At 43.8% G+C, this 13,783-nt stretch overlaps 1 protein-coding gene across 4 annotated transcripts in view; it reads right to left on the bottom strand.

The window, feature by feature from the left end:
• UVRAG (UV radiation resistance associated) overlaps positions 1-13,783 on the bottom strand; it is a 282,645-nt gene that overhangs the window by 131,479 nt on the left and 137,383 nt on the right. The window contains exon 15 of one of the 4 annotated variants that reach the window (XM_066208724.1): positions 4,221-4,448. The exons of the other annotated variants lie outside the window; for them this stretch is intronic. Coding sequence (XP_066064821.1) covers positions 4,403-4,448 — 46 coding nt within the window. The 3' untranslated portion in view covers positions 4,221-4,402. Of the gene's footprint in view, positions 1-4,220; positions 4,449-13,783 lie in introns of those variants that run through there. 4 annotated transcript variants of the gene reach the window in all.

Genomic DNA, 13,783 nt, shown 5'->3' with positions numbered 1-13,783 from the left:
TCCAAGACATCAAAAAGTTGTGAAGTGATTGACCTACCAGTAGTTAGAAGTAGTTTTAAACCATAATATACTTGTTTTCTGTGTTCCATTTTTCTCCACTACTAATCTGATCAGTATGGTTGTTTTGTAGCAGAGCGTTTTATTCCTCAAATTCTGGAAGATCCAGAAATATTTCTTTTTTCCCTGCATGTTACAAATTTCCCCCTGGGATGGTGTCACAGACCAGATCCACTAGTGTGCTTCCCTCTGTCCTCTGGGCATGGGGCTCTGCTGTATTTGCACCATGATAAGCACAGCAGACAACTTCTGCCACATAAAAGCAAACTAGAAACATTTGCTTTTATATACCATGGCCACACTTCCACATACTCCACAGTGATTCCTTAACTCTTTAGTTAAATGCCTTTAAGAGGCAGGATAAATGTCAGACAGGTACTACATTTTGTATACTTTCAAAGTTTCCAAGCCTGTCCTTATCAACTTAATTTTTTCTCATTTTTTCTCTTCCTAATTACATACTGTGGTGGTTTTTCATTTACTGACATTTGATGAGGAAAGGAAGAAACCCATGGAAGTGATTTTTCTAAGAAAAGCTGTGATTAACCAGTCAGTAACTAAGTTTGAATATTGATATCTAGTTAAACAAGTAGGAAGTTGACATGCCTCTGGGAATACACATGTTAAAATCAGAGAAATCCTGGGGAAAATTCTCTTTTCTTCCAGCCAGGGAAGAGGTAACAGGGGCCGGCAGGGCTGGCCCTTCTCCACTGCATGGCCCCTGGGCCTGGTGTGGCCTGGACAGGCCCTGCCGCTGCAGGAGTACCAGCTGGATTGGGCCCAGCAGCTCACGGGCAGGAGGAGGGAGGAGAGTATGCCCCATTCTCAGCCGGATTGGGCCCGAGCGGTTGCTAACATCCTGTCACTAAAGCCGCAGCACCGGGGAGGCCTAACTGGGCTGGGCCCTTCTCCCAGCCGCGTGAGAGATCATGTAGCTGAGATCAAAGGTGGCACTGGAGCCAGGTCGGTGGCCCTGCAGCAGCCAGAATCCTGAGATCCTGGCCTAGCCTCAGCGTGGCCTGATTTTACCACCTTTGGCCACTGCCTGGAAGAGCCATCATGCCCTCTGCAGACCTGGGAGAATGCTAGTTCTTTCCCTGACAGATGAAACTCGCAAAACATTAAATCCTCTCTCAGTGAGAGAAAAGACAGAGTGAAAGCATGTAGAGAGACAATATGAAGACATCAAAGTCAGTGAAGGAAGAGTTACATCTTAGATGGAAGAGAATGAGAAGATGCCTTACTTTAGGCTGAAATTCTTTTGGCAGCCATGGTGATGGACTGTAATATACTAGAATATCCCTTTAAGTCATGGAAAAATATGCATTGGGGAGATGAGAGTATTCAAATTGCAGATATAAGCAAAGGCACTTGTGGTGGACTAAGTAAATATTGAAGTAGCTGTGATCTTATGAGAAACTCGAACAGAGACAGAGATATGAGATGAAGATCTGCCCCTAGAAAGAGAGAAGATCTCTGTTCCTAGAGATGAAGAAAAACCTTTGCTTATGGAACCATTCATCTTTAAAATGGTACCCCATGAGCCATATGCAGCTGTGGGAAGTTGTGTAATATGGGAGGGACTTCACAAATGCAGATTTCCGGGCAGCTGCTTTTGTGATGGTTAAAAGGCCACTAGAGGACTGTTCTTTCTTGTCTTGTGGGAAGTTCCGTGGCAGACTAAAAGAGACCTCTCTCTAAAAGAACTGATGGAAGACTGTTTTATAAGTGGTAAACTGACCTAGAGTTCCAAGTTTTGTCTTTATACGCTGTCTGTGAGAAAGAAAAGAAGCTGTTGGGGGAGAGGAGAAGCATTTTTAAAGTTTTCTTCTGATTCTTATTATTTTTTTTCTCTCTTGTAGTTTTGTTGATAAATGTGTCTTTATACCCTTTTAAGTTTTGAGCTTGCTTTGCTTCTCTCCTAATCCTATCTCACAGCACAAAAAGAGTAAATAATTCTAGTAGACACTCAAACCGCTACACATAATTTGGGGAATCCGAAATAAGTGAACTTAAAACCACTACACATATTTAGAAAGGAATTCCATAATCTGGCAGGTTTAGAGCCATTTATTAATTACATCCTGCTCTTTGTTTATTAATGAGAATTGGGTTCTCATTTTCCCCTGTTACAATAGTGGAGGGCTTTTGTTCTCCTTTAGCCCTAGCGCTCTTAACATTAGCTCATAAACATTTCATTTCTCATGCCCAGAGATTTACAGTAAAAGTTTAATTGACCAGTGGTTCATCTCAAGTAGGGAACTGACTCATTGTGCTCTCCACAGCTGCCAGCAAATCAGGAATGGATAACTTGCTTGCTGGGCCCAAGCCCAGGACCACTTGAGACACAGAGAAAAGAAAGTCAAGACTGGATTTCTCCAGTATATTTGCATAACTTCTGGCATGATGTAATTCAGAGTTGCCCCAAAGTTTCCAGGTGTTACCTCAATAATAAATAATAGTTATCATTAGCAATCAGCAATTATTAATAGCATAGAGTAACAAGAAATAATAACACATAATATTATTTATTTAATGATGTGAGGGAGGTAATGTTTGAAAAAGATGGGGAATTGTTTCTACAAAAACACATTCTAGATGCTTCCATTTTCCAAGAGTTCAAATGACCCATTTTCCACATGGCACTGCAAATTCTTTTAATGAAAACCCCAGTAGTACTTGAGACACAAGTTCTCTCGTTTCAAATAAATAAACAGACAAGCAAACAAACAAATAAGTAAGAAATTGTTGTGGAGATGCTAGAATAAGGTCAGCATTGTTGGGATGATGGCCACTGAAGGAGCTCTTGTGTGAAGGCTGCAGGTGAAAAGGGCCACCATTACCCTGGATCAGGTGTTTCTTTGGTGTTCAGTAACCACAAAAGAGCAAACCACTCTGCCCAGAAGCCTTCATGAGAGGAAACCAGCCATAAACTGACAATGATTCCTTAAGACAACAGCAACTCATTCAAACATAGCATAGAGTCACAGAATACTTTCAGTTGGAATGGACTTTTAAAGGTCATCTATTCCAACTCCCCTTTCCACTAGGTCAGGTTGCTCTAAGCTTGATCCTACTTGGCCTAGAACACTTCCAGGGATGGGGAAGCTCCAGTTTCTCTGGGCAACCCATGCCACAGCCTCAACAACCTCACACCCAAGAACTGCACTCCAATATCCAATCCAACCTTGCCCTCTGCCAGTGAGAAGCCATTTCTTTGTCCTGTCCCTCCAGCCCCTTGTCCAAAGTCCCTTTCCAGCTCTTAGAGCCCTTTTAGGCACTGAAAGGGACTCCAAGGTCTCCCTGGAGCCTTCTCCTCTCCAGGTGACCCTCAGCTCTCCCCAGCTCTCCCAGTTTCCAGAGCAGAGGGGCTTCAGCTCTTGAAATATGTCCATGGACTCTGCTGGACTTGCTCCAAAATTCCACATCCTTTTTATTTTTGGAGCCCCAGAGCTGGACATTTATGCCCTGTGTTAGTTGCCAAGGGGCAACAACATCCCTTAGGTTACAATTCCATATCCTCCAAAGCGTTTGGCTGATGTCAAAGATGTTGTATCTTCATGTGGCATGAAATCACATGTGCCCTGACTTGGGCTTATCCGTGGAGTGGGATGGAGCTGTACTTCCCTGCAGAAGGGTACAAAGCCTAAGCTTGATGCAACTCTCCATCCTCATCACCAATAGGGGGACAATATGGAAGTCAGAGCCAGAGCTCATGGTGCATCATCTGCCTTAAGGCTGGCTCTGTACCCCTTCAAAAAGAGCTGAGTAAATGTAATCTTGTAGGATATTGAGATGTTGGTAGAGAGGTGGCCTAGAGTTTTGGGGTCACAGAGTGAGAACAAAGATCTCTCTTCATTATAGATAACAGGTGATTCTGTCATCTGGCTTTACCAGTTTTCCCTCTTGGTCATTTTTGTCCCTCTGGCCCTCTCCACGTCTTGCTCATTGTGCTTCAGACCCAGAGAACAAGCTCCTACACCAGGTTCCTCTACCAACAGATTCAACTGGCCCAAGAAAGCTCCTTGTGCAGCCCAAAACATGCCCTCAGTTGTCAGAGTCTGCAAATATATGCGGGAAACCTGATGGTTCATTTTAAGGATCTCAAGGCGCAAAAGACAGTGGGGGACAACTCAGTTTACTCAACCAAGATGCACCTTTATTTAGTGCCAACAAATGCAATAGTGGGGAGAGAAATAAAGAATAGTGAGAAAGAGAGAGAAAGAGGGGAAGGGGATTATAGCTACCAACATGGAGGGACAAGTCCTCGAGGCGTGAAGATGCCTATTGACATGATCTTCTCCAGTGGGGTGATCACAAAAGTGAGCGGGGATCTCCGGGGTTTTTATAGGTAACCGAAGCGAGGGGCACAGAGCCAAAGCAGGAACCACCTGTGTGAAGGTTGAATGCTCAGAAACAAGCTGCAAACCATACTTCCGTCATGGACAGACCAGTTCAGACAGGTGGCCTGGGCTCAGTCCCTTGTGCCATTGTTTTTGTGTTCCGTTCTCATGGGGCTGCACGCCAGTCCTCTGAGGCTTGGCAAGCGTTCCACCTCAGCCAGGCCAGGGGCTCCTTTCAGAGTCTGGGGTCTCAGTCCTCAATCATTGGAGACAGTTGTGAGGCATATCACATCCTTGGACAAACTCTGACACAGTGCATCACAGGAACTTGGAGACTGTCCTATGAGAGGAAACACAGCACTTCTGCATGGTTTTTTTTTTTCTCCCTAGGCTGTAAGATTCCTCTTTCTTTGATTTATTGCACTTGTGCATTTATGAGCACCTGGAAAGTGTTTTTGTGCCATTAATTTCAACTTGGAAGTTTCAGTATTTCCCAGAAGAAAAATAAATCGCTCAGGATGGGAAGACATGTTCCACAAGTTCCCTCCCTTGTCTGGGTCCCTCCTCTCTTGTCTTCCCCTTTCTTTTCCCTCCTACGGTTCCCTTCCCCCTATTCCAAGAGGGAAGAGGGGTGATAAATGTGCCACGCAAGGTATGAACTTCATAAACCAGGAGCAAGGTAATCCTGTCTGTCCAAACATTGCTTTGCTGAGCACCTAAATAAGGGTCTCTGCATTTAGCACATTACCTACTGCCAGAGATGAAGAATGTGGTCCCAGAGAAAGGACAACTGGAGGGATCTGTGTGCACTTCTGAAACACTTGTCCCCAGAATTTTGAAACCCTTTGAATAGTCAGTATTCAGCTGACACTGTGTTTCCTTTAAGGTATCCCCAAGTGTGACTTCCAACCCAATGGTCTCAGGACTCTCACCATTGCAGTACACGTCTCACTCTCTCAGGTTTCCTCCTAGCTTGTAATCATCCTCCTTGCAAGGAAACAACCTACAGTAGCATCCACTGGACTTCCTGAACAGATGACATACCCCAGATCTTTTCGCATTTTATTGGACAGCGTGAGACAGTAATGAAACGTATGTACTTTTGGTTTTTATGGTCAATCTCATGCACCTGCCCCAGTCTTCCAAGAGCATCAATTGTCAGGTTGTACAGGGCTTGAAGCAACCTGGTCTAGTGGAAGGTTCCCTGCCCAAGGCAAGGGGTTAAGATAAGATGAGATTTAAGATCCCTCTTAACCCAAACCATGCTATGATTCTATGGTTTCTTTCTGAAATCATACTGTGTAAGTTTAACTACTGATATCTTCTCCCAGGATAACTCCTGCTCTGCACTGGGACCATTACTCCTTTGTTTTAGGCTAATCAACAAAGACTGAACAATTAGGGTTCTATAATATCCTCACCGTGTGGACAAGTCATTCAGATTTCTTCCGGTGATGAGCACATTATGGACAAATGAGATATGCTTGGCACTAAAGAAAGTGCTTCAGAATCTATGAAGTGTTTGTTTAATCAAGATCTGTTCTAAAAAAATTGAATTTATTTAAAAGATAGCCTCAGTCCCCAGGTTCAAATCTGGGTTAAGGTTTTCCAGAATTCGTTTCTCGTCCATTCAGTACAGGAAATACAGTGAGGGAACCCCCTATGAGTTCATTTTACCATTTTGTATATAAACTTCCCCACAAGAATTTAAATTTATGTGGTCATTCAGTCTGTCATCTACCTGCCCCTCACAGATTTCTCCACTTGTTGATTTTTCAAACAGTTTTGACAGGAAACTAAAGGTCTCCAAAAATATTATGTTCCTATTTCAACATTAAAATAATGATACAGAGAAAGGAATGATTTCAAGCTAAACAATTTCTTCTTAATTTTTATCCTATTAACTGATTTCTACAGAGCAGGTGATGTACATAGCAGATTGTAGTAGACAAATTGTACAAAAAGCCCAAGGGAATTTTAAAGGGGAAACAGAAAAAAAAGGACAATCTTAAAATAAATCAGTTTAACAAGCCATCAGCTTTGAGATAGAAATTCATCACAATCAGACTCTGCTTCCTGTCGTTCTTTGTTCTTCTCATTTCTGTCTGGATTTGAGTCCACTCAAACCCTGCTGGAAAGTCAACTCCCTCTGGTGTTCCCAGGCTGTCTAGAAATATCTGAATAAAAAGCATCAGAAATTCTTCAAGAACACACATTTTCAGATGGTTTCCAGTTATGTTTTGCACAGTGCAGTATCTAGATACATTGTGTGCATCACAACCAGGAGGCAAACCATTCAAAATGGTACTCGGCATACGACAGAGGCCAGAGCAACCAGTGCCTAACTGGTGGTGACTTGAACATCACCATCTGTCCTGATAGTAATAAAATTTTTTTTTAAAAAAAAAGGGTAAAATTAGACATTTTCTTCTAGAGACTGGAGTTTTTAATTGCCCAGAGAGATCATCAAGAGTATATATAGCATATAATTTCTTTCAGCATAGACTCTGGCAGTGCATTGAATGAATAACATCACCAAGTTTCTTTCCCCTAAAAGTAAGTTAAAGGGCCAACTTGAAAGTAATGAAATTAAATGAGACCGGAAAGATAAATCACTTCAATAAGAAAATTGCTAAGAATACAAGTCTCCTCACTGTATTGTCTTCTGCCCTTGCAAATTTTCAGGGTGACATTCAAGAGCATCAGAAAGAAGAGTCTTGTCCAATTCTAGAAGTGCAGCTCAACAGAACTTTATTCTAATCCTGCCTTGAGCAAATTCCACCAGACTGTGTGGATTTCCTGGGGGAAAACCAGTCTAGGAAAGGAGAAAAGGAGGCAAGTGTGTTTTATGAAACAAGGCAAACATAAGTGCTCTACCTCCAGTGCCGTGAAGTTGCACAGAGGACATTCAGCTCCAGAGGGATGTGGGAGATGTGGTAGTTGAATGTCAAATATGGTGCTAGAATCACACTACATTGTTAAGGGGACCCACTTGAAAAAGAACAGTATATAGCATGATTATTTAATAGCTCTGTAGTGCCTTTCATTCAAATATCTCCCAACACTGTACAAACATTTGCTGCAAACTCCAGGCGAAGCCACACTATCTTTGCTATGTGACAGATAAGAAAACAGAGGTTACATAATTGCCAGAAGGCTGTGATAGGGGCCAGAGTAACAGCCAGGAGTGGCCTTTGCCACTTGGTAATGATGGAAAAAAGTGAAAATGGAGGTCTGAGTCTGTGGTTAGCCTGTGCTGAAGTCGAGGGGCAGTCCAGAAATGTTTCCTTTTTTTCCTCCGTCAGGGCTAATTCAAGTGACAATACAGGTAATAAATGGAAGATATTAAGACAAGAAGCAAAGAAATCATAATGGAAATGTAGTCAGATCAATGCATGGTACATTTATAAATACTTAAAGATGGTAGGCATCACCCCAAACCTACAAGACACTAATGTTCTCCTATGTTGGAAGCTGGAGATCAAGAAGGAAGCTCTACAGCATCAGCTTGCACTAGATGCCTACAAGCAGATAGATGAACCCTTGATGTTGAACTAGGTGTCTGGAGTCTGCTATAGGGCAAAGAAGAGGCTGGTCTGAAGTATAGATCATCTGATCTGGTGGTTTTCCCTATATTTTGATGAATGATGACAGGGTGAGTCTGGTCCTTCCCATGGAGTGTAGAAGTCATTTAGATGCTGAACTCAGATGACAACCAGTACATTAAAGACACTTAAATTTGGGCAGAAAAGTCCTACCTATTGCAGAAAAGACAGGACTGAGATTAGAGAACATCTGTCCATTAGACCTATTCATATCTCCCGCACTGGAGCAGGGAGTGGAAATAACATCACATGCAGAGGCAACCATGAAAGTTATGCATGGGGAAGCTCTAGCATGAAGTGCCTTCATGAAATGCCTTCAGACTGTGGAACTTCAAGACCTGTTCACCTGGAGCAGGACCCTGTTGCCCAGCAGAAGTGTTTAAGCTGGGCAGATGGCACTGCAGAAGGGCAATAGTCTTTCATATACATTTTGTTGCGTTTTCAGGGTCATTTGGGTATCTTAGATACTCCAGGCATGCTCTAGGCACTAAAGCTTGCATTTCACCAGTTGGATTAAATAAACTGGGTTAAACAAACTCTGTAGGAATGGTTGACTACATAGATATCCATCAAGAACAAAGGCAGAGCAAACATCACAGAGGCACCCAAGTTTACATGTCTGAATCACACCCTGACTCTCAAACCTACCTGTTTATGAGTCCCTTGTGCTGGCAGGGGCAAAGTGTCCACACCTAGGACACTCTGAACTGAGCAGTAGGTCAGTACCAGTTTGTGACAATAAGACCTTTATTAAAGAGTTGTGAGCTGTGAAGCTGTTTTCCACAGAGATTGGTGGGAACTAACAGAAATTCTTTCCAATTCAAAGGATGAGGCCCATCCATGGGGGACAGCCCACTCCTTGATCCAGTAGTAATGGCAACCTCTGAGTGAAAAAAGACATATGAGCACAAATCCATTTGCATCAAAACCATGATAGTCCTCCCTTTCCAAGCTCTGACTATAATGAAACAGACTGTTAACTTGAAGTCAGGCTTTCTGTTAATAAAGAAGGAATTCCTGTTGTTATGTTTTCTGACCTAGAGCTGGCAACACATAACCTCCTCTCTTTCTGTGCAATTCTAAAGTGTTGATGTTAGTGTAATGTAAGACACAGGATATCACGAAAATTGTGATGGAGTTGTCATGTTGCAGTTCACATGAAGTGACATATGGACTAAACAATAAGCTGACCTTCTGGGATGCATCCCCTAAAGAGGAGTCTGCCTCTCAAAGACTAGTCTGCACATGACAGGGGTTGTTTCTTCAAAGTGGTTCCTTCAGGGGACTGTGAGGAAGGAGAAATGGAGGTGCAAGAGGAACAGACAATCCTCTCCACAGGATGCAATGACCCATTACTACTCACTCTAAATCAAGCAATATAAGATGGCTGATGGGCTTCTCTGGCTGAAGAGGCTCTGCACATAGGAGGAAAAAAAAAGGATAAGGGAGCATAAGTTGGTTTGTATATAGGAGGAAATTTACCTGAGAGTGAAAAATTAAAATCTTCTCCCACAGGTCTTTTACTAAATATGGAATTTCAGGGCCTATTCTGGTCCCTCTGCACCCACTCTTCCTTGAGCAAACACTGCCCAGTAGAGGTGGTTCTGTTTCTATAAAGAGAAGTTGAGGAGTGCAGACGAGCCCTACTGACAAATTAACACTCATATCAGACAGAAAAGAGACATCGTAATTCCAGCATCTCATAAAAACAAAGATACCTGTTTTAATGATATTCCTGTCCAAGTGTGGGGGAGCTTTATGGGGATGTCTCTCACCAAAAAACAACCAAAACTCCCCCAAGTATTGGACATCTGCTCTTCCAAGGCTGGCTATAAACCTATTGTTTTGTCTAATTTCTTTTCATGTTTATAGAAATTAAAGAAGGAAGAAAGGTAATCTGGTTATCTCTTTTCTCCTCCCAGGGAAGTTTCCCATCTCTGGAATTTATTTCTATTCTCTAGGACCAGACTTTTTATTTTGCCTCTCATAGATTCTCATTTAGTCTTCCAGATACCACACTGGACACTTCTCTGCAGTTCCAGAGCAGCCAGTTTGGGGAGCTACCATGAAGTTCCCATAATGCTGAAATATGGTCCAGCTAGGCCTCCTGTCTCCTGGACAGCACTGTGGGATCACGAAGAGCACCAAGCTGCAGCAGGACCCAAAAGCTCCACCACTGCCTCTGCTTCATCCTCCCAGAGATGATCCCTCTCCTCCCATCTCAGAGTACCATGGCATCCCTGGGTAGCAGCTGGAAGACTCACAGCCCCATTGTGTACCATTTTTGGCTGGAGTGAACCATCAAGCTTCTTTCTTGGATCCCAGGACAGCTATGATTGCATTTCAGCAGGTATTCCAAAGAGGACAGGCTCTGGTGCTGTAAAGATGCCCAAAAGCATCTTTCCATGGCTCAGGCATTGCTCTGGCTCCATTACTTTGAACTGCAAAATTACCTCCTCTAAGAGTGCTCTAAAACCAGAGCATTTGTGCAGCAGGCTTTTCCATAAGCATGTTTTCTGCAGAGGCAGGAGGTATGCAGGATGTGTGAACTTCCAGAAGCTAGCAAAGTCCTGGTGATGCCTTGAGAAGGCTGACCTGGAACAGAGACTAGAAAGAGCTAAGAGAATAAAGAAGGTATTTATTAAAAGGCCTTAAAAGGATACACCTAGGGCAGAACAAGAGCCTGGTCAGGGCTACACCCAAGATGGACCCAAAATGGTCACAAAACATGGACGACCGGTCACGAGGTCTCACACTTTTGTAAGTTTTGGTCCATTTGCATATTGGGGTTAATTGTCCAGTTATAGCTTCAGATTATGAAGTCCCATCCTTCTTGTTTTCTCTCTTCAATTCACCGTTGTTTGTGCTTTTGGGCCCAAAAACTTGTAACGGTTGTCCTTGGTCTTCAGCAGGAAAAGGATTTGTTTTGTCTAACTACTTTGTGAAGAGAGTTTACTAGCACTTAATATGCATTTCAGACCTACACACCTAGGCAGCACAGAATCTGAAAAACATGAAAGCTAAAACTTAAGGCATCACTAGTCTCTCCCTAACCTTGCCTTGTGGCACATTACATTGGTGTGTGGATACTATCATGCTCTAGGATGACCAGGGTGGAGTTTTGAGGGTGAAAGAGTAAAAAACAAATCTCCTATATGTACATTTGTAAAGTTATCTGTGAAAGCAGGGGACTGAAATTATACCCCTTTCCAGATATCAGTCTCCTGACCAAATTTTCTCTGAGTCCCTCTACCACTGTGGGGACACACTCACTGCTCGTCTCTTCTCAAAGCAACTGCTGCCATTGAAGGGCCTTCACTTAGAGCCTTCCAGGGTTATGTCTAATGTGTCTTGCCCTGTGGGAAAGGGGAAGACCAACCCACAAAATTCTTGCTGGGAATTAAGTTCTCCAGTGTCGTTGTTTAACAGATTGGGTTTTTAGTTGGGGTGAGTCCACGGGCTGTGGGGGTGGTTCCCTGTGGGGACCTAGCGGAGCCAATCAGCTAGTTTTGAAGAGCCAATCAGCTGGCTAGTTTTGAAGATTGACACCCCGTTAAACCACTTAAAAGAGTTGAACACGCTTCTGTGGAAAAGCGCATTTAAACATTAACAAAGTGTGGGGAAAGCTCTTTTGGCTTCTGGCCTTTGAACAGGTTACTGACTGGGCTGGGCCTGTGCAGCCAAGTCGGGCCGGGCTACGCTGGGCTCTTCTGTGGCGCTGGCCCCTTCCTGGGAAGCCCACCAGGCCCTGTCCCAGTGGGGACGGCTGGGGCCCCTTCCTAGCAGGGCCGAGCCTCTTCCCAGGAAACCTGCTGGGCCCTGTCCCAGCAGGGCAGCTGGGGCTCCTTCCTGGCAGGGTCCCCCAGTCCTTTCTCCAGCAGCGCTACTGGGTCATGCTGGCCAGGGGCTATATTGGCACCAGGTGCCACTCTGCGGTTGGGACGAGCACCGGGAGTGGCTCTGGGCCTGGTGCTGGGGGGGGGGGGGGGCGCACTGAGGCCAGAAGCAGCAGGAGTGGCTGCCACTGGCCCAGTCCTGGTGCAGCCACATGGCCAGGACTGCACAGCCAAAATCAGCTCGACTGCAGTGGTGACATGTGGCCACAGCTATTTTGGCATGACTTACAAGGGACTTTGTTTACTTAGCCACTTTTAGCCAGCTATGCTGTGGACAGAAGGACAAAAGCAGCAGCAGTTTTTCTTTTTTTTTCCCTGACACCCCATATGAAGGAAAGGCACAGGGCTGGCACCAGCAGCCAGCATGACTCGCACAGTGCCAGCAGAGACCACATGATTGGCAGCAAAAGATGCAATGATTCTTCAATTGCAGAGCCTGGACAAGATCAACCTTTCAACACTGCAGAACTCTATTAAAATTGTTTCAATTGATAAAGCTTGAAAAACAAATGAACCTGCGAACACCAATTCCCTCCTGAATCAAGAAAAGGAAAGGGTGAAGACACATAGAGCAAACAACATGGGACACTGAGGTCAGTGAAGAAGGAGCCAGGTTGGATTGAAAAGATGCCTTAGTCTTGGGCTGAAACTCTTTTTGTAAGGCTATGGTGAAAATATATTTGATATATCAGACTTTGGTTTTTTCCCTTTAATTCATAGAATGCCCTGGAGGGATGTAGCATTCTAACCACAACCATGAGCAGAAGCCCCAGTGTTGAAATAAGCAAACATTGCAGTAGCTGTAATCCAATGAGAAGCTTGAACAGAGAGAGATGAGAGAGATGAGAAACTTTGCCCTAGGAATAGAAGAAAACTTCTGTTCCCAGGGATGGATTAAAAAAATTTTTGTTTTTATGTTAGAACAGCTCATCCTTAAAATAGTACCCTAATAAGTTTGACATGGCCCATGAATGCAGATGTGGGGAGGCTGCATGAGATGGGAGGGACTTCACGAATGCAGATTTCCAGGTGGCTGCTATTTGTGCCAATTAAAAGCCATGAGAGAATGGTTTCTTGTAAAGAAGTCTCAATGGCATGGCAAAAAAGACTCTCTGCCTAAGTTAACTGAAGACAGACTGTTTTAGAGGTGGTAAACTGACTGAAAGTCCCAACTTTTGTCTCTTTGCATTGTCAGTGGGAAAGAAAAGAGGGTGTTGGGGGAGGAGAAGTGTTCGGAAGGTTTGTTCTGATTTTCTTATTATTTTTCTTTTAATTCGGTTAATAAAGTTTTTCTTTATACCCTTTAAAGTTTTGAGTCTGTTTTGCCCTCCTCCTAATCCATATCTCTCAGCACAAAATGAGTAAATAATTCTAGCGGGTGTGTTGGCATATAGCCAACACTAAACCCACTATACAAATTTGTACATTGGCTGAAAAACAAACAAAACCCAATACACTTAACTGGTCTTTCTGGCTGGTTTCAAATTACACTACATCCAGTCACTTCCAGTGCAGCAGAACCACCTCAGCTCCGTGGTTTCCCTTGCAACTGATATTTTCTTTGCCACATGAACAAGAAAATACTTGCCAAGAAATACTTGTGAAGGCAGCCCTGCAGGGACAAAAACAAGGAGGAATGGCTTCACACTGACAAGAGGGCAGGGTTAGGTGGGATAGCGGAAGAAATTCTTCCTTTTGAGGGTAGTGAGGCACTGGCACAGGTTGGCCAAAGAAACTGGCTGTTCCATCCCTGGAGAAGTTCAAGGCCAGGTTGAATGGCACTTGGAGCAACTTGATCTAGAGGAAGGTGTCCCTATCCATGGTGGGAGTTTGGAACAAGATTAGCTGTAGAAGAAGCATCGAGGAAGGATGTTGAGACAAC

The sequence above is a fragment of the Chamaea fasciata genome, unplaced genomic scaffold (genome assembly GCF_029207755.1).
Source record: "Chamaea fasciata isolate MVZ Bird 193981 ecotype frontalis unplaced genomic scaffold, bChaFas1.0.hap1 SCAF_2, whole genome shotgun sequence".
NCBI classification, from domain to species: Eukaryota; Metazoa; Chordata; class Aves; order Passeriformes; family Sylviidae; genus Chamaea; species Chamaea fasciata.
This window is presented reverse-complemented; position numbering and strand designations above follow the sequence as displayed.